Raw genomic sequence first — 20,886 nt, forward strand, 5'->3', positions numbered from 1 at the left:
TTCTTGAACTTGAATGGAATGCTTTTCAAATAATTTAAATTCGTAATAAAATTACAAAATACGAAAATGTTTGTTCTGAAGGATAAATTGAAACAAATTGTCTGCCGATAAATTTAGGGATTAGTATAATTAATATATTCATCGATGGACTGTTAACTGTATTTCTAAATTACACCAGTTTGGCGATTGGCTTCCATCTCGGTGTGTAAACCCACTGTGAATAATTCTGCAGAATAACATGATTAAAATTGCGCACATGCTGTCCAACGGTGAAAACGAACGATTGTCATTAAAATACGTGCGAAAAGTTACAAGTGTCCTTACATAGTGAATTGATGGTACTGCTTTATATTAATAATTGTAAAACGATTGTAAGAAAGATGTCAATGAGGAATTTACACATGGTGTTGCAGCGCAAAATATTTATGATTTAATAAACTGCAATAATACAATCTCGACATACGCAAGCTGTCTTGATCTACGCATGAATTATATACGCTAAAAGAAAGCTGTTTTTTTTTAAATACTATTTTTTTGTTTTCTGAAGACAAATACGCTAACTAACTTTTGCGTTTGTAGATACAATTTTGAATGCGCATTTTTTTGCGGTATAAAAAAGTAAAGTTGGTACGATCAATGTTTCGAGATACCCGAATGAAAGCTGTAAAAGCGTGAATTATACCTGTTTCCAGGACTCGCCATCCCGTACTCATAAAATGCAAATAGAACGATATTACACTGTGTATAGAATTCTCCCACTCTGATTGTAACAGTAACTTTTTTTTAAAATTAATAATTGATGTATCAATCAGATAGCCCACCTGATGGTAAGTGGAAAACCATCACCTATGGACAGAGCAATACTTCACAGGGCATGCAAGAAACACATCCTGCAAAGTGTTGCCCTGTGTCTTGCTTAGCGGCTGAAATAAGTATGGTACCTAACTATTTTCTGTATTTTTTATCTTCGCCATTGGTTGCCTGGAAGAAATAAGGCCGCCAAATTTTACACGTTGTTTTGTTATACTTTTCTTTTTGTATGTACTTTTTGTGGTGTGCAATAAAAGTATATTAATTTATGGTAGTAGTACATCACCGGACGAGCTCTGTCACAAAAAGCGCCACTACTACTACTATGGTACGAAAAACAATTATATATACTAATATAATTTTTCTGTCATATTGTCCGTGTCGGACAAGAATCGTCAAGAATACAAGGCAATCTCTGAGATAGCAAGACATCAGCCGCCTTTTATAAATCAATTCTATAATGGCTCGGGTTATGCCTATAAACGTTAGCGCTTTATACCAGGACTTAGTTAGTAACAGTAGACCTATAGTAAGAATTTTCCAATAATATGCCATCCCACTGACATTATTATGATGACTTAAAAAGCGAGTCTTAGAGAACAGGTATACGTTGATTTTTATCAAAAAAATACTAAATGAAACAAAAGGAATAAAGTAAACAAAATCTATATATGTATATTCTAAATAATAAAATCGGCGTATTCAAACTCGGGCACTCACCAAAGAGGCTAACTGGTATTGCAAAAACGCATCCTAACAAAATAGAAAAATATATTTTATGTCCGTTAGAAATAAAATTGTAGCGTTATTCTCATATCAATATCACATTGCTAACAACAAAAAAAGGGCCCACACAACTTTTAAGACAAGGTTCCAATTATGTTTTAAGTAACTTCGAAATCTCTACAATTTAAATAAAAACCGATCTAGAACACGTTACATCAACCCAATTTTCTAACTACTAATTACGCATTACAAAAACATACACAAAAAACCAAGAAAACATTAGCTTTTATGTTTCAAACACACAAATAAATCCCTGGCCACCCATAAACTAAATGCACGATACAGAATCAGTTTTATATCAGAATAAAAGTGAGAAATAAGTATCGTGTAATATAAGTATAATTTGCCAAATCAAAAATTTTTTTTTGATTTGGCAAATTAATTTTTTTTGGCTGATTCTTCTGTTCTTCATTACTTTAGTTCGTTTTCTGTCTTTTTGTGTTTTTCATTTTGAAACACTACTGTATGATCAAGGACATATAAATAATATCAAGGACATATATATAAATAATGCTAACTTTGTGTAGTACGTTGACGCAATTCGTTTAAAGCACAAGAATTAGTAAGTTCTCAGGGACTAGATTCTAAATATCGGCCTGACAATACATTTTGCTAGTTCTTTTCCAAGCCAACCATATTCCTTTAATAGTAAATATGATTGAAAGTTTACTTTGGATTTTTAGTATACATGTCTCTTATGATGTCAAAAGCATTTGACCTTGACTGTTTAATCCATCACAGTAAAACCCAATTTATTATTGCCAAAGCAACCCCTCAATTGTTTATTCCGACAGTACCACCCAATTTTTTTTTCCAAAGCAATCCCTCGAATATTTCCGTCATAGACGCACGCGATTAATTTTAGCCAAAACTATCTTCGACTGTATAGGTTTATTCATTGAATTAAGAACGTACAGAATCCTCATTCAAGATTAGTGTATGCAGTGGATTGTGTCCAAAAACTTTACACCACTTTACACCCGCGGAATATTGGTAGGTCTCAGATTTTTTACCATTCCCAACTGCTAAATGGTATGAATTGACTAACCGTTCGTTCAAGACACCACCAATCTATTTTTTATGCTTCAATTAGTCTTGTACGCGGGTTGTGTATGTTCTTAATTCTGTGGATTATAATCCGACACAGTCACATCCAAAATTCTGTCAAACAAATCCCAAGCCGACACTTCAAGGCTAGAGACTCCAGTCAGCAACTTACCCTGGTAACAGCCTGCAGGAAGGCCTGTTGGCCCAACTGCTGCCGTTGCCTGTTGACAGCGAGCTCCATCCGTCTCTTGTCCTGCTCTATGCGACGTCGCTTCTCCTCTAACTTTAGCCGGATGTTGTTGAGTTGAGCCGCCATCGCTTGCCCCCCAGTCGGTGACGTCACCGCATCTTCCGTTGCGTCCTCGCCGTCTATAATGCAGAATATTATGAATTTGCAATTTCTTTTATAACATATTATTTACATCCGACTAAGGAAGAATTTAAATAACCAATAGATCTTATTACGCTGTACACAGATCTCTAATCTAAATTGACAAGTCCACAAGTAGTGCTGTTTCTTTAGTTCTGTTCTTTGTGGAAAAGGATAGCACTATTTAGAATTGTCTATTTCGTTTAGATTAAAGATTTGCGTACAACAGAATTGGTATCTGTGTCATTTTCTGACATTAAAACTACCTTTATGAAAATCTGCATCTACATCCTTTGATGCTTGAATAAAGTACAAATCAAATGTCACACATTGCATACAATTAAAAAAAATCTAAATTCATTTAACACACAGTAAGTACACTACTTTATAAGCACTTTTGAAACGTCAAGTATGTTGACTCTAACATCGGTTCGGTAAGTAGATTCTACCGAGACGAAGCCAGAAATGAACAGTAAAACTAAAAAGCAGTTTCTCTTTTCCGATATAAGTTCCATTTTCATCGATCTATAACAGAAGCCGCAACTCTACAGTATATACGTATTGCATTTTAAAAAGCCTCCTGCGATATACAACATGTAAATGAAAACCGAAATAATACTTCACAGGCTTTAGAGGTACATTATGTACTTTCTCTGAGACTTATCTGTGTCCGAAAACCTAATAGTTTTTGAGTAAAACACTGCCATAGTTTTTACTGAAAAAAATCATATACAGCCCTAACATCACTTGCAAAATTTATATTATGTGACTCCTGTCACTTTATTAGCTACGCGTCGCGTAGCGTAGGTACTATGCACGAATCTTTGATAGGATTGTCATAAGTAAACACTTATAATGTTTTGAATTTGTTTGTTTGGAACAATGCTAATTTTGGTTTAATATTTTTCCATTATTTTTATATTTCTTATGCATTCTTCAACATTATTTCGTAATTCGGTCACACGTTGTATATTGACAATGGGTGTGGAATGTTTTGTCACGCAACGCCTCTTACGCAAAATAATAACGTCGTCTTAGTTAAAACGATAGTTGTGTTATATCACCGATGAGATGGACGGACCAAGTGAAGGCCACAATCGAGGCTACATGAATGCGCAAGAAAGGCAACCGTTAGTGAAGAGTGGCGAAGGATTGTTAAGCGAGCCACAACACCAAGATGACGGCGACGACCAGTCTGTCAAGACTGTAACGACTAAAAGAAGAAGTTAAAACGACTACGAAGCCCATCTATCTACGCTGTACGCTGTACGCTGTACGTTACGCTTCGCATCCGAAATGGCATGGCGTGACGTGAGACGTGGCGTGACTTGTCGTAGATACAACTGTGTCTCTGTCATTACATATGTACGATACGATATTATACGACATTAAAGCGACACCACTACTGCAAGCGATACTATATGAAGCAGTAATACTGACTAGGCTGGTGTTCATGCTGCTGAAAGTGCTGTTGCCACGTGGTGGTGTTCGCGGCTGGCGTTGAGAACGACGTTTTCCGCCTGTCGGGCTCGCCCGCGCCTGCGCAATACAAGATTGATTTCTATGTACCCCCCCGTACGAGTAACCACATTAAGAACAGGTTAATGGCTCAAAGCGATAAGGGCGCTTTATTATGCTACTTCTGGCTTTAATTTTTTCTTGTATAATCCATAATCTTGTACAAATGAAGCGTCACAATAGATGGTTTGCGTTCTTTCTAACGATTCAATACGCCTTGTTTAAAGTCTTACATATGTAGTGTGGATTTTTAGTCACATAAGGTGTGTGGATGGAGGAACTCAATAAAACTTCTTTGTCTAACAAAACTTTAAGAACATTATGATAGATCTTCTGGTATCTAAAATGATAGTATTTACAGTAAAGTTTTTCTATAATTGTTCCTATTTTATTTACATGTAGATCTAATAAAGATTTTTGGAGGAGACGGACTACTTGACTGCGCAACAGTTCGCGATCAATGCAACCGTATACTACACTTTCCAAACATTAGTTATGTGAATACGAGAACAGGTTTTGTTTTTATCTAGTGGTTAGCATGTTTAATTATGGATAACGAAGTCCTGGGATAAGTAACCGGGTCGGGCCAAGAGAATTAAGGTTTCAGTCAGAATTGGTGGAATCTCGTAGAACACATTAAACCGTCAATTCTTATTATTATTGACAAAATGTGCTAACATTCGTTGCAGCCCATCAATCAGCATTGGAGCAACCTGGTGGGTATACTCTAAAACTTATTCTCCTATAAGAGAGAAGTGCCCAGCATTGGAATGTATTAAGATGAAGAAATAACTTTGTTGAGGTATGTAGATAAAAGATGTATTGCATATATTTTATAGTAGTAATAAATAAGAATTGATCAAGAACGGTCGTACTTTGAAAATGAAGCTTAAGTTGCTATACTTCGCGAAAAACGGGAGAATCTGTATGGTGTAATTTTAAAATTTCTTCAATCATCATACTCCACTCCAATATATATGCTGTTTGCTTTTAAGAAAACATTGCACTTAAATAGAGTAGTTAAAATTTAAAAAACGGTGTATTATTGTAAGTGTTTGTAAGTAAACCTAATAAATATATAAAAAAAAAAAAAAACATTTCGCTCCGACAGTGGATTGTTGTTAACTTAACAATTAGCAAATTAAGCTTCATTTTCATAGTATATCATGGAATTCTACTAAGTAACGCCTGCTTATTTCCAACACAACAGTAATTGTTTTAATAAAAGCCAACTTCACCTTATTGACTTATTTTATATTTATGTTTTAAGTATACCATTTTTTTAAGTATAAGACCGATATAACGCAACTAATGACAAAATTAAGCAATACAAATATTATCTTCTATGTAAAGCTTTTGCAGGGTTTTTAAATAATAGCGAAGGTTTCATTAATTTAAAAGTAACATTGAAGCTTTTCTTGTAATTAAGCCACAACGTTTAGCATATAAAGAATTTAAAATTCAAGCCGACATACAAAACACATAATACTAAAAATATGTACAATAATAAGAGTGCAAAAAAAAAAAATCTTTAGTTGCTTCCAAACGTCTATTTTACTGGCTGCTAGTGTATCAAGATGCAAAAGCTTAATATTTTAATTGATTCAGATGGGAATATGTGGTCAGTTTCGAATTATAATATCACATGATATAAAGCATTTTAACGATTCCCAATTTATGTACTTAAATTAATTAACCAAACGCATTGAAAAATAAAATAAGGTCTCTTTATAAAGAAAAATATAAACAAAAAACCTTTGTATTTCTCGTCTGTTTGTACGTAACAGCAGAGCTTCAGAGCCGTTGAATACAAATTGATGTAATTTTCACTATCGCAAACATCTGGGGGGTAGATAGGTTACGATTTATTGAGACTCAATGACGATTTATTATTAAATAGTTTTAAAAAAAGCATAATTTTTATAGATGTACTGATCGCTTTACGAATACATTTTGAAAAGCAATGTACAGTTACGCAATGTTTTATCTTTTTCTGTCGAACGCCAAAATACTGATGACAGAAAGAGATAAATAATTTTAATACTAAACCACAGTTCTAATTTTTTTATAAGTAAGGCCGTAACTGTGTTAAAATGAAATAAAACGCCTTTAAAGCGACGAGTTACATCGCAATTAATTGCAATAATACAAACTTTTGGCTTTGGAAAATTACTAAAACTAACGATCTTGTTTTAGTATATTGTATATGTAACAACAGACTGTATAAGCGGGGTGCAGCACTGTGAAATTTATTACGCATATGAAATGCAATATACTTTACGCAAAATTGTTAATATATACCTATTTAACGAATGCACGCAACATTACAGATACAGATTATGAAAGAATGCAATTATTTAGTAAATGCTTTCTGTGGAAAAAAAACATCACGATCTACGTCAATTTGGATTTGCTGTTATTCGTACTAGCACCAGTATTTTTTTATATAAGAAGAAATATAATATATCAACTAATGTTATTTTCCCAACATACCTTGTTGATCACCGTTACTCCTAATCTTGGTGAGATCTGCGAAGCTCGTTTTGGTGACGTCACCGTCGGGTGCGTCGCGTTCGTTCAAGTAAAAACCGTCCCCACCACCTTAGGAAAGAAAGTAATAACATTTCATTGCAATGAAGAAATGCAAACTTGGTTGGCAAGAACGTATGCTTTTATGAGTACTTTGTATTGCTTTTTACAGATTTTTTTACCCTATGGCGGGAAAAGCATCGCGCTGGGTCGGGGTATATTGTTTGTTTGAAAGCTTTATTGAACACACATTATATACAAAGTATATATGTGTTTACATGTACAGAAGAAACTTAGGAAAGAAAATAGAGCGCGCAAAGGTGGTCTTATCACTAAAGCGATCTCTTCTAGACACGTTAAGTTAGGAAAGACGAAGGAACGGGTTGGTGCAGCAATTAAGTTAACATATATATATATATATATATATATATACATATATATATATATATTTGTTGTGTGGAATAGCGATAGAAAGTTTGGATGCAAACATCAGAAATTAGTTTCGTTCGCTGTCAATAAGTCTCTTTTTTAAATTTATATATATACTGCTATCTGACCTATGAAGTGATGATGCAGTCTAGAAGATGCCTATTACTTTTGAATTGAAGGAACCCATATTGTAGGTGTAAGGAAAGACGGATGCCAGAAGGGCATTCCAGATCTTTGCGATGCGAATTAGAAACGAGAAAGAAAAGCGCTTTTTACGAGTCCATGCTTACTTAAATAAATATAATATATAAATATATTACGGACAATAAGTGGACAGTACGGGTATTAAGATGACTGATAAATAATGTACTTATAATGTAAAGATTAATATTGTCTGGGTCACTGAAAATTATTCATGTTCATCACAGAAATATTTTCAAGTTCTGGGAACCGAACCGATACCCTTGGGGCTCAGAAAGCAGGGTCATTGCCCACTGCGCCATTCGGCCGTCAATGTAGCTTTTTCGTCGTCATATGATCCCATTACCGGCCCACTAAGGGGCACGGGTCTCCTCCCACAATGAGAAAGGTTTAAGGCCGTTCACCACGCTGACCCAGTACGGATTGGTGGACTCCACACACCTCTTGAGAAAATTATGGAGAACGCTCAGACATGCATGTTTCCTCACGATATTTTCCTTCACCTTTGAAACTAGTGATATTTCAATTGCTTAAAACGCACATAACTTAGAAAAGTTACAGGTGCGTATGGGGAAAAAAAATGTGGAACGCTTCACGATTTAGAGTGTCATCCATGCTAATCTTCTCTCTGTAGCAAGCAAGTAGCTTATTGTGATTTAAATTAACCTTTATAGTTCAATCCGAAGTTCTGCGACAGCGTGATAGTGTCGCTGCTGAGCTGTCTCTTGATGGGATGGTAGGGCGGTTCCGCGGTCTGCGGTTGCGACTGTTGGCGCTCCACCTTCTGCCGCTCGTCCTGCGCGCCGTTCTGGTAGTCGCCGTGGATGAACTGGATGGAGCCGCGGATGTCCTGCCGCGACGAGCGGATGGGGGGGTTGTGGTCTAGGGGGCCTGGAACCAACGTGCACTGGAGCTATAGTGATGTACCGTATTACCAGAGCACAGACCCGCAGAGTGATTACGTATCTAGCGACAGGTTTGAGACTTTTTTTTTTGTTAAACGTCACTTTTCCATACAATAAATAAACAAACGTGACTTTTAAACAGCGGTGATTGCAAGATTCACGCCTGTCGTAAACCGGTCGTAAGATACGTAATCATCCTACCGGTTTCAATTTACCGGAATTTTTTGGTTAAAAAACGGTTCATTAAACTTAATTTGCTATAATTTGGTTCTATTAATTTCATAATGAGAATGTAAATTTTTTTTGGGTCTATCTAACAAGGACCTATATATTTTAACTAGCTATGCTATGTGCGCCGCTACCTTAATAGGATTGGGAACCTCTGATCTAAGTACATAATTGATCGAATGTGCTATTGGTCTCACCTGATGGTGCAGATATTTTTCTAACATTAGCTAAAGTGGCCAACTCCTTTTCAGGATTTTTGCCAGCGAAGTGCAATCGATCCTGCGAGCCTCCAAAGTTTTCTACAGTTAGTTGACTATCATCCGTGATTGAGGATCTTCGCGATCGCCGTCCCGCGAAACTGCTCTCTCGGGACTCCGCCCAGTTAGAGGGCCGACCCGCCGTCTTTTGCTCCGAAAACACTGAAATCATAACATATTATATTGCAATGAGTCGCAAAATCTATCCAGAGCCGTTCACAGTATTAATGGCACCTAAGGCAGAAAATTATAAATTGGCCCTTTAAAGAAAATTCGTAACAAAATAAAACAAATTCATTAAAAGAAAACGTTAGTTTAATTAAGGCTGGTGGGTGGCGTTGTCAAGACGTATTGTCAAAGCAAAAAATTGAGAGAAATTAAGTTCTAAAAAAAATTTATAAATATATATATTTTTACAATATTTACACATCGCCATCTATCCCAAAAATAAGCGTATCTGAGTACTTAGATAACTGATGGATATTTTTATGAATAATATACATAAATACTTATAATATATATATATATATATATATAAAACCCAGATACTGAAAAACATTAATGTTTTTCACCCAAAATATGTTCGACTTAAAAAGTAGAGTCGCTGCCCACTACTACTACACTGTTCTTTAATTTCGCAATTTCAACGCTGCCGATTCCCGTCCCCTCTTTTCTTCTTCCTCAATGCAATTTCCACACGTAAGCACGTCACTTCTTGTGCGTCGAAATTTCCCGGTGTTGCTCTCTAGTTCTACTCCAACCATCCAAGCTTGTTCTAGAAGCCTAGTATGCCGCCCAGGTTGCTAAGACTTCCCCCCCCTATCAAGAGTGCCCGAATCCATCGCCTTGTTTGGTTACATTGGACCCGACGAGATCATATTAGGAAAAATTTATAAAAAAATGAACTCACTACTATCTTCATCCCGCCTCGCCATCGCAGATAGAGTCGTGATAGCCTTCCGACTGTGCACCACGAACTCGTCCCGTTGCGGACTACAGCTGCGTCGCTCCGGCGTAGAACATGACGAGCGGCTGGCGGGCCCGCGCGGCCTCATCCCGCACGCCGACGGCGACCTAGATACTGGAGAATGCACCGTATGCATATTTTAATAGAGTCTTATTTTATTTGACACGAAACACTAAGGATGTGCACTGGAGATTCGACCAAATGTTTGTTTCAATAGGGTCTAATATTGTTTGCCACGAAACGCTAAGTCTGTGAGTGTACTACCAGCCCTTACGTTACTTTTCTGGGGAACTAGATACTGAAGAATAAGCCGTATGCATATTTTAATAGGGTCTTATATTATTTGACATGTAACACCCACAAATGAACACTGGAGATTCGACCAAATCTTGTCTAATCTTGATTGCCACGTAACGCGAGTATGCGTATATTGTTTAAATGTAAGATTATTATCGTTTACTAAGGACCTGATTATTAATATACTTAGTTGAATGAAGAACTAGGTAATCAACAATTTCTATCCCAGAAGGGTGTTTCTTCTGGTCTATATTAGAAACAATTGCCCATGCGTTACTACTGAAATGATAAAAAAATATTTTTATATACCAATGACACCAAGGTCAGTCAAAGGAAAATGTTCAGGTATGGAACTACAATGTTTATAAGATTTACTGCTGAATTACTACCATTTCAAATAGTATTCACCGTAAAATTAATGGAGTCCAATATTGCAGAGGTAAGATAAGATTTACAATGAAATCAACACATGTTAAGACTTAATCAAAGGTGGTGCTTTCTACCGACACAACAATTTCTATTTCAAATAACTATAAAGCGATGCAAAAAAATCATTCAAATACCATCAATAAAACTTCATTAAAAAAAAACTACGTAAAATAGCTATCTAGAAAAAAATCATTGAATTCTACTGTTTAAATACTACTACTGGATACGAAATTCTATAATTTATACGCATTCGTGAATTTATAATTAAATTTATTGAATCACATTTTTAAATAAGTATAAATATTATGTTTTTTTTTCTTTAAATACGAAATATTTGGGAGTCCTGAGGACATAACGTCAATGACTCCATGCGTGGTCTAAAAGTGCTGGAGAAAACAAAACATAAATTAAAAAAAAGCAGAAAGCGTTAGAAGCGCATGCAAAGCTTCGCCCACGAAACGAAAAGGTTGCGTTATTTTAATTTTTTAACCAAGCATATTATGTGGCCATTTCAAATAATCTAGGCATAACGTCGAAATCGTTTTGCAGTGTTTTTTGACAATTCCGACATAGTGCCCCGTTTATTTGCAAGGCCCTAAGAATTTAGATTTAGGAATAAGAATAGAACTTAAAATGGTTCATTATGCAAAAATCCGAGATAAAATAACATTAAACAAATATTTGTGGTCTTTACCACTAACAAAAAAAAAAACAAAAACAGATTGCACCCTACATCTATGTTTTTAAATCACACACTCACACGACACACAGATGGGCTAGGTGACAAATGTTTTGGGGGAAGGCAATAAATCGAATTATTCTATTTACATTGCTCGCGGTAGACGCATGGCAATCGACAATCCGGTTCTAAAATAACGCCAAAGTGCGGCGTAGGAGCTACACCGATACTATCAAAATCTAAGGAAAAGAAATGGATCCCGTAGGCCCGTTTATTTTTTTAAATGGATCGGTTTATTATCGGACTATAAAGGAAATTAGTAATAAGATTATGTTAAATATATACAACGTGAAACGGAATTACGAAATACTGTTGAATGATGCATACGTATATTTCATAAGGAATCACCATGTAAATCAAAAGCATATTTATTTTTCCATACATACTTATGTAAACCATTCTAATTATTTACTTTTGACAACCCTATTGAACATAAAATTTCGATACGTGCATAGAACCTACACTACGCGTCTCGTAACTAATAAAGTGGCAGGAGTCACTTAATTTTATTTTTGCATGTGATGTTAGGGCTGTATCTGATTTCTTTCAGTAAAAACTATGGCAATTGATTAATCAAAAACTATTAGCGTTTCGGTTTCACAGATAAGTCTCAGAGACAGTAAATAATGTTCCTCTAAAGCCTCTGAAGTATTATTTCGGTTTTCATTTACACGTTGTATATAATATGAGCACACAAAACTCAGCTTTGATCTCGACCCGAATCTGCGATCAAAGATTAGTTGATGGACGTTCGATTCGAATAATTAAAAAAAACGCAATAACTTTCAGATTTTTTTTCATAGTAATTATAATAGGACCTAGTAAAGGGCCAACTGAGGGTCGGTTGAATACCACGGCCTATAAACACGCAAGGTACACATCCTTTATGGTGCCCTGTGTCCATTGACCATTGCGTCGAGACCTTACTTCTAAAATATGAAGTGGTATAGACTGCTATCTAGGACATATAATGCGCAATTCCGACTCGCGATTGAAGCGAATTTTTTCCGAAAAATCTTCGCCAGTGGTTTAACATGAGTGTAAAGTCGCTGTTGAGAGCAGTTGTTGCAAAAGTTCAGTTAGCCCTAATGGTTGCCAACCTCTGAAAGCAGATGGCACTGGAGTAAGAAGGAAGACTGTCTGGACTATTGCCTCCCCCCCTAATGAGCGATGGTCGCGTGGTACCTGCGAAGGGCGGCTGCGCAGTGAGGTGGGGGGGCAGCGCGCAGGCCGGCGGCTCGGCGCGCAGGTCGGGGATGGCGGCGGGCGGCGGCGGCGGCAGGCTCCGCCTGTGTCGCACGCCGTGTGCGTTGCTGTCCGCGGCCGCGCCCGCGCCCGCTACAAGCGCAAGACGCGCGTCAGCCGCGCTGCGATCTTACCGCACCGTACACGCTAACGCACTACCGCTACACTTCGTTTTTATTTTAACCGGCTTCAAATAGGAGGACGTTTTAAATTTATATTTATATATAAGGTTTTTTTTTTCAATGTGTGTTCGAACACAACTACCTCATATTGACGGGTTTGCAGAGTTTTTTTTTTATTCCAACTGTGTTGATAACGATCCCATTCGAATTGCATATACATGTGATGATGTGCTCCGGAACTCTTCATAATGTGACAGCAAATCAACATAGATCGCTGCTGTCGCATATTAACGTGGTGCGCCTCGTATACGCAAACATATGTACGAAAATGGCACGCTACTGACGTTAACTGAAATACAACGTACGTTCCAAACATTATCATTCCTTCACACATTAATTCTCACACGAAAGTTCCACACATACATAAGTACGTGTTCGAAAAAAAGATATCTACACTTGTTGTAACAAACAAGCACGCTGTGCAAGAGGCACGTTCAGTCATGGAAACGTGTTCTAAACATTATCATTCATTTCCACTAATACTCACGCACGAGTACGTCACGTATCCGCAAGACCGTAGGGGTGTGTGTCCAAGATAACTTCGCTCGTTGATACAAATAAAGGTATTTCCTAAATCTCATAATTTATTGAGTTACAAACACTAGCACGCAAGTGTACGTATGAGTACGGAAAAGATACGTTCGATCTTCCTCATTCAAACAATTTAACACAGCTATACAAAACTATTAAATACCTCCAATAACAGACAAAGACCTTAACAAATTTATACACTAATAATTTAGCTCACAGATAAACTAAAATTTGAATGCATTAAATTCTTCATATATATGTAGGCTCATTATCCAACCTAATCATGAAACCTTCCTTATATTTTTAACATATTGTAAGAATTTTGTCAGAATACTTAGTGCAGCGCTTGCACCGAGTATGAATGCAGTAATAGATGTACAGCCAATTAGTTAAATATATTTAGTAGAAGTAGTAGTAATTTATTAAGCATATCATTCCGTATTTAATAACCTGTTGTTTTAATAACTAGAACCAAATCTTATTAGTTTCCAACTTACCTGCGTATGCGCTTGAAATGGATAAACATTTATAACAAATCATAAAAATGAACTGAACGAAACACTACCGTTTTCGAAATAAGGGCACTCCCGAGAACGTGTACAATTAAAACACCCCTTAATTAAAACACTAAAATATTGTTTGCGTTACAAAAGCGATGCCGTCCACTTAATATACGTTTAGCTCAGACTAAATGACAAAATATATATGTAGGCAATAAATTTAACACATCCCCTGATAGTTAAGTTTAACTTAGTCTATTTTTAATCTGAGACAGTGAGTATATTAGTGGACATAGGACCTTTGATATTATGACCACATACTCCCATAGTTCTAGCATGCAATATTGATACATCATATAGGAAAATTATCTAAATTGTTCGTACTCACCACTTCCCGGGTATTTTACTGATTTAATTGGATGAACTTCTAACATGTTGAACAGATCTGCTAGCATTGCTATTAAGTTCTGTCGCATTGACCTGTAATGTGGAAAATAAATAAATATTAAATCAACAGTAGTTTGCAAATATTTTGCTTGCAGTTACAGGTTTTAATTACGCTAAATAACCGAGACCAAATACTATGAAACAAATTAAATGTAATAGTTGCGAATTAAAATAATTCACTTTCAAATAATTTACTTAACTCTACAGAGTAAAAGGCATATCTTCGACCTATAAAATGTTTTATTTACATTGAGCTTAGAAATTGAAGATTTATTCCACCCTCACACCAGTAGTGCCATTTTTTTCACTATTTTATTGTTCGTGGAAAAAGTAAGAAATTATTTTACACCTATCAATTTAGTTACCAGATTTATGTACAGAATTGGCACTGTTGCTCTACGAAACTATAATATAATGTATATAAGAAGCTCTCGTATTTTCTATAAACTCAACTCATATCTTTCGTATGATTTGAACTATAAATAATAAATATACAACGACAATACACACATCGCCATCTAACACCAAGGTAAGCGAAGCTTGTGGTATGGGTACTAAGATAGCTGACAAATAATTTTTTTGCACTGCGCCAACCGGCCGTCCTACCAGATGTCTGTGTGTCTACACACACAGTGTGTGATGTCATAGAACAGCATCTAGACTTATAGATTAGAGATATAGAACACGTAGTTGGGCAAACTGGTCTGGCAGAAGTACAAACTTTTGTAAACATGAAGTGGCGTCTTGAGAGGCGGCCATCCCTCACATCCAACAGGAGTTTAAAACTATCTTATACTCTTTTCCACGCTACAATAGGCATGATGGTTTTATCAAAATTTAAAAAGAAAATGGACTGTAACAATATAAATATTAGAAGCAAAATAAACTCGCTTTGCCGTTTACTAGGCTACCTAAAATTGCTAATTTATTCAAGGGCAATTGCATATTATTATTTAACAAATTACTGAATGAAATCTCTGAGATGCCTCTCAATACGTTCAAAGTTTATATAAAACGTAACCTTAAAGAAAAATCCTATTATAAGGTAAAGGATTACATAAACGTTAAAAAGGTTGGGTGTGAATTGCTCTAAGTTCATAGCTTGATATTAATTTACTGTGTTTTAATCTCTTTGGGCTCTTTTTAGATCAGGGCGCGTTTGGACCCCTCGTAGCTTTAGGTTCAAGTTGGCGATCGAAGTTATCACATTCCCTTTACGATTATATAAACATATACGTATGAACGCTTCATAAGTGCCTGTGATGGGCCTACATGAAAAAAGAAATTTTGAATTTCAAACCCCCGCATGCAATCGACGTCCTCTGTCTTCAAATGGGACACGTTCTGGGGTAAACTGGTCTGAATAAAGTCACAGACTAGCATCAAGTTTTGTAGATAATCTTATGGGAAGGCTTATATCCAATTATAGCTGTCTTATACTGTTAGTTATTGAAAACAATTATTGCGAAGGTTTTATCTTACCCCCGCATGTAAGTGACGTCCTCTGGCAGCATATGAAACACGTTGTGGGGCAAACTGGTATGGCAGAAGTCGTAGACCAGCATCAAGTTTTGGAGGCAGTCTTGAATGGAGGCCATCCTTCCGACGCGCACGGCCGACCGCGGCAAGTCTTCGGGACAGTAGAAGGAGATGAGGGCGGCCAACGCAGTTCCGTCGCAAAGCTCTTGGAGATTCTTCACCATCGGCACGTGTATCGATGTGTTCTCCTGAAACATACCATAGTTCGTTGACAAATTAGTAGCCTCGTGCGATAAATGAGTCCGAGTCAAGTTTACCAATCAGAAATCAAGTTTTTCTCCATAATTAACAAACCAAAAAAGGGCCGGGTTACATATTGTTTCACATAAAGAAAAATGAAAAGTCGCAGGTCGCAGATAAAAAATTATATGAATATTTTGCTTATAAAAATAGCATGAATGGCTATGAAAAGTGGTTTCTAACTTCGTGCCTATATGGAAGAATAGGAGCCTCGAGAGTCACTCAACGGGCGATGGAAAGAGCTATGGTCGGACCAGCTCTACGTGATCGTTAACAACATAGTTCAGCTAATTGGGAAGCTCTAGTGGCAATGGACGTGACATATAGGTTATAGAGCCGATAGAAGTTGGGACAGTGCGACCAGCGTTAAATGCAGCGTTGGTAGACCACCTGACTGCGTGAAGACAATATCAACGAGTCGCTGGGAGACCCTGGACGCAAGCGGCATAAGACCGTGGAATTTCGACCACTCCCTGGCGCAATGGTGAGAGCTCAGAACTTAAACAGGTGGTCCCGGGTTCGATACCCGGCAGGGGCATTTCGGAATTTATTATTTTTGAATTTTCTCTGGTCTGGAGGCTTCAACTTCAGCTAGTTACCACCCAACAGACAAAGACGTGCCGCTAAGCGATTTAGTGTTCCGGTGCAATGACGCGTAGAAACAGATTAGGGGTATTACTACCATACTCCCTAACAGGTTAGCCCGCTACCATCGTAGAGTGCAACATCACTTACGAGGGCTAACTTATAGTGGAATTTAAAAAAAAAAAACTACAAAACACTATCTATATCTAGCAGTGGATGTCCATCGGTTTATATGATGTGATGTTAATCGACAATAGCCTGTAGCAATCCACTACTGCTGGCCTCTCCCAACGGGAGGTTTTGCCCGCAATCGCCACGCTGGGCAGACGGGTTGGTGATCGCAGTAGATGGTAGTAGTAGCACAGAAAACGCTCCTGCCCGTTCTCCGTTATATTTCCATAGTCGCCTCGTTCGACACCCGGAATGAGGGGCGGTGAAAACTGTATTCTGATGTGTATGTACTAGGGGTACAGATAAAACAACAGGTACCTCAGCCTTATTGAGCGCCGCGCACGCCGCGTTGATCCAGCACAGCAAGCCGTCCTCGTGTGGTATCGTGGAGCCCGCGGGCAGCGGCTGCGAGGTTCCGAACCTCTGCGCCGCGGCAGACACCCGGTCCAGCGTGACAACCTCCCGCGCGTATAACGTCATCACAGCCTCTATCACAGCTAAATGCGCGCCCTGGAATTCCAGATTATATATAGCATGAGTCAATAAAGTCATGAATTAGAAGATATAGGTAGGAAGATGAGAAGCCTAGCCTACCTATTTTGTCCAGTGTTGTTCCAGCTACGGATTAAGAGGTCCTTAGATTGGGCCAAGAATTGCTAGGTACTATAACTAGGTGTTACACCGCCCGCGAAGTTATGAAAACAATGGCTTTAACGCTCGTGTGAGCACGTTAAGCTGTCTGTCTCGATTAATTATTATCAATTGACATACGCCGGCAATCATCGGCAAAGCAGGAATAGCATCGAAGTTGTTAATGTCCAACAGTAGGACATTAATAGCTTAAGGATGGCGATGGGCGTATCCAAAAAGCAAGAACTAAACCAAACTTGAGTCTCTCTATGCCAGCGCAGAACCTTATTACGACTCTGACTTCCTCACTTATCTTTCTTACTCCATTCATCCTTTTTTACTCTGAACTTTTGGACGCGCTTAAAACTTATCTTTTTGTGTTGTCAGGATCGGGTGTCTAGATCCTCTTTCGTTTCTTATGCCACTGACCCTAATTCCTATCTTAAATCAATAAAGAAAAGATCAGCAATATCCTCGGATCTAGAGTCTCCTTCTTCAAAAAAATAAATAGCATGGTCTTATTTTAATGTCCCTTTCAAGAACCTGACATATCGATTGTATTGAGGCAGCACCAAACTTGCTTTAACATTTTAAACGTCATTACAAATTATGCAAATAGAATAAATATATAGTTTTAATTCAAACATGCCCTCAATACTCTCGAAGATAAAATCGCGGCTAATAGGCTGCGTATAGAAACCAGCAAATCGCAACAATCCGTTGTGATACGAACGTCAATCACGTGACACTATTGTAGTAAATCTTAATCCAATAAAACGGCAATGGGAACAAATCTAACTGTTTACATTAAAGTAACGTTATAGTCTACTTGCAACAGTGTTTATTCAATAATCTGTAGAACAATCTCCCAGCTAATTTAACAGCCTACGATCGACCTCACCAATGCTCAATACCGTCGTAATGATTTGCCAAATACGCAGATAAATTATGGATAAATGCTTTTGGAATTCTGTGCAGGTTAATATAATATTATGCTACGGTTTACAAATTCAATCGTAGGAAGAACAATGCCATTTTTAACTGCCATTAAAAATTACATCGCTTTTGCAAGTTTAGGCAATCATTTGAAGAACTAAATGAAAAATAAATAAACATTGCATACCACTGTTTGTTTGCCCGCGATTACATACATAAACAGTGACACCAAAGTTACATACGTAATGCACTTGGTTTTTATTAAGTAAATGTCAAAAATATTTTGTACATAAAATATGAACAATTGTTGAGTAACTTTTCAAGTATACAAAGACCTAATGAAATGCTGCAGTTAATATGTTAATTTTCTTTAACTGAGCATGATGACTTGATTCTATAGTCAGATGAATGACTGATGATGACTACGGATTCTATCGCTAACATCTTTTCGCCAGCTGTTTATCAGGCTAGAAGTCGTCCCTTGCTGGGGTCTGATCACAAGGATATAACGACTAGAAATTATTGAATTAGCTTAATAATGGAGTGGTGTTGACGAAATGAGGAAAGCTACCTTAAGGTTCCGAAATTTGAAGTTAATAAATAAATATACTACGACAATACACACGTCGTCATTAAGCCCCAAAGTAAGCGTAGCTTGTTGATGATGATGAAGATGACTGAGGAATATTTTTATGAATTATATAGGTAATCATAAGTACTTTTAATATACAGATGATCACCCACACACTGAAAAACATTCATGTTCATCACACAAACATTTTCCAGCTGTTTGCATAGAATCCACAGCCTTGGACTCAGTCGCTGCACAATCGGCCGTCAAAGTTATTATCACTGCACATGTTTAAGTCCATTGATCCAGCTTTGGAGCTAGGGGGGGGGTCCACATAGTCGTGGTCAAGTCGAGAACTTATGATTTAATTTTGATGACAATAGATAGAAGTAAAAAGTAGGTATTTTATTAAAGTACCTAAGTACTGTACTTAAATTTTTTTATTCTTTATTGTACACGTACATAATGCCATCTTCTCTTGAAGACATCCAGAGAAGTATTATCACTCACGGAATGAGGGGGGGGGGGGGGGGGGTCCATGACCCCCATTACCCCCCCCCCCCCCGGAGCTTGTTCCAGGACTCAGGTGGACCTCTACTTGAACTAATAATGATTTTATTTATATATTTCGTCACCATACAGATTTTATGTAACTACAAACCTTCAATACTTTGGGGGGGGGGGGGGGGGGGGGGGGGGGGTTTCATGACCGCCATGACCCCCCCCTAGATCCGCCGTTGAGTCCGCCAACCCGCATCGGGTCAAAGGTGGGCCGAGACTTGTGCCCAGCAGTGGGACATTAGTAGGCTGAGTATTTTTTATTAATATAACTGGGCAGGGTGTTACCAGCAAATCGATTGACGCCATTTTGGCGCTATAAGTATTGAAACTACTATACGGGTGTTCGAAGAACTAGCTTTTAAAATACTAAAAACACTGATAAGCCTGACTAGGAAAATAAAAGACCTTGTCTGGGGGCGCTACATTTGAATAGAAATAATATACCATTTTACAGAGTGGATATAAAATATTAGTTTTATTTCTATCCGCAATACGGCGAGGCTTTTAACTTTCCTGATCATGTTTTTAATATAGAAGAGTTCTAGTATGTCCAAAGACGGCGCTTCAAATGGGGACAAGACTGCGTCGCTTGTTATCATATAAGGACAAACAGGCCAGTGGTAATAATAGAGGTTAGTGGCTGATGATACAGATGGTTATCTTACCATTTTAATCGGGTTGGTCTGTATGAGCACAGTCTCGGTGAGCGCGCAATCTGGCGGGTCAGGCACTTGTACGCCCTTCCGCGCGAGGGTCTGCAGGATGTTCCAGTGGTTTAGACTGTGGTAGTTCGGGTCCGAGTACATGTTGGCCAACGCGAGGCAGTAAAGCTCCGCGTTGGCCAAGCCACCAACTATGGGCGGCTTTAAGTGCTCTTGATCCTGGAAATGGAGAAGTTAAATAATTAAACAACGTAAGAAGTGGGAAAGCGGGGTACCGAATTCCCGATTATGTACACTGCATATTTGCTAACTTTACTTATACCTATCTTTAATTACATTATATTGTAAAGCAAATGAGTTTGCGATAGTAACATTTATATGTTACTAATCAATGATGGAAAATATGTTTTGGAAATATAAAAAAAACAACAGCGATAAAATAAATAAAAACAAACACAATACAATGACATTCTCTTTATGTGGCCCTGCTTGTTTATATTATTTTATTAACAATTTGGAAATATACTTTACTATAAAAAGTAAAAACTATATTATTTATTTATAAATAATAAAG

At 37.4% G+C, this 20,886-nt stretch overlaps 1 protein-coding gene across 14 annotated transcripts in view; it reads right to left on the reverse strand.

Annotated features, from left to right (window-relative positions):
• The window catches only part of LOC120637207 (patronin), a 92,338-nt gene that overhangs the window by 25,014 nt on the left and 46,438 nt on the right, over window positions 1–20,886 (reverse strand). For 12 of the 14 annotated variants that reach the window (XM_039908914.1, XM_039908915.1, XM_039908913.1 and 9 more), the window contains exons 3-13: window positions 20,316–20,531; window positions 17,271–17,462; window positions 15,900–16,144; window positions 14,359–14,450; window positions 12,698–12,850; window positions 9,991–10,161; window positions 9,021–9,242; window positions 8,357–8,581; window positions 7,025–7,132; window positions 4,454–4,552; window positions 2,816–3,012 (exon numbers count right to left, since the gene is read on the reverse strand). In XM_039908914.1, the coding sequence (XP_039764848.1) occupies window positions 2,816–3,012; window positions 4,454–4,552; window positions 7,025–7,132; window positions 8,357–8,581; window positions 9,021–9,242; window positions 9,991–10,161; window positions 12,698–12,850; window positions 14,359–14,450; window positions 15,900–16,144; window positions 17,271–17,462; window positions 20,316–20,531 (1,920 nt within the window). The remainder of the gene's footprint in view (window positions 1–2,815; window positions 3,013–4,453; window positions 4,553–7,024; window positions 7,133–8,356; window positions 8,582–9,020; window positions 9,243–9,990; window positions 10,162–12,697; window positions 12,851–14,358; window positions 14,451–15,899; window positions 16,145–17,270; window positions 17,463–20,315; window positions 20,532–20,886) is intronic. The other 2 variants (XM_039908920.1, XM_039908918.1) reach the window with 2 other exon arrangements.

This window comes from Pararge aegeria, chromosome 3, assembly GCF_905163445.1.
Source record: "Pararge aegeria chromosome 3, ilParAegt1.1, whole genome shotgun sequence".
Lineage (NCBI taxonomy): Eukaryota > Metazoa > Arthropoda > Insecta > Lepidoptera > Nymphalidae > Pararge > Pararge aegeria.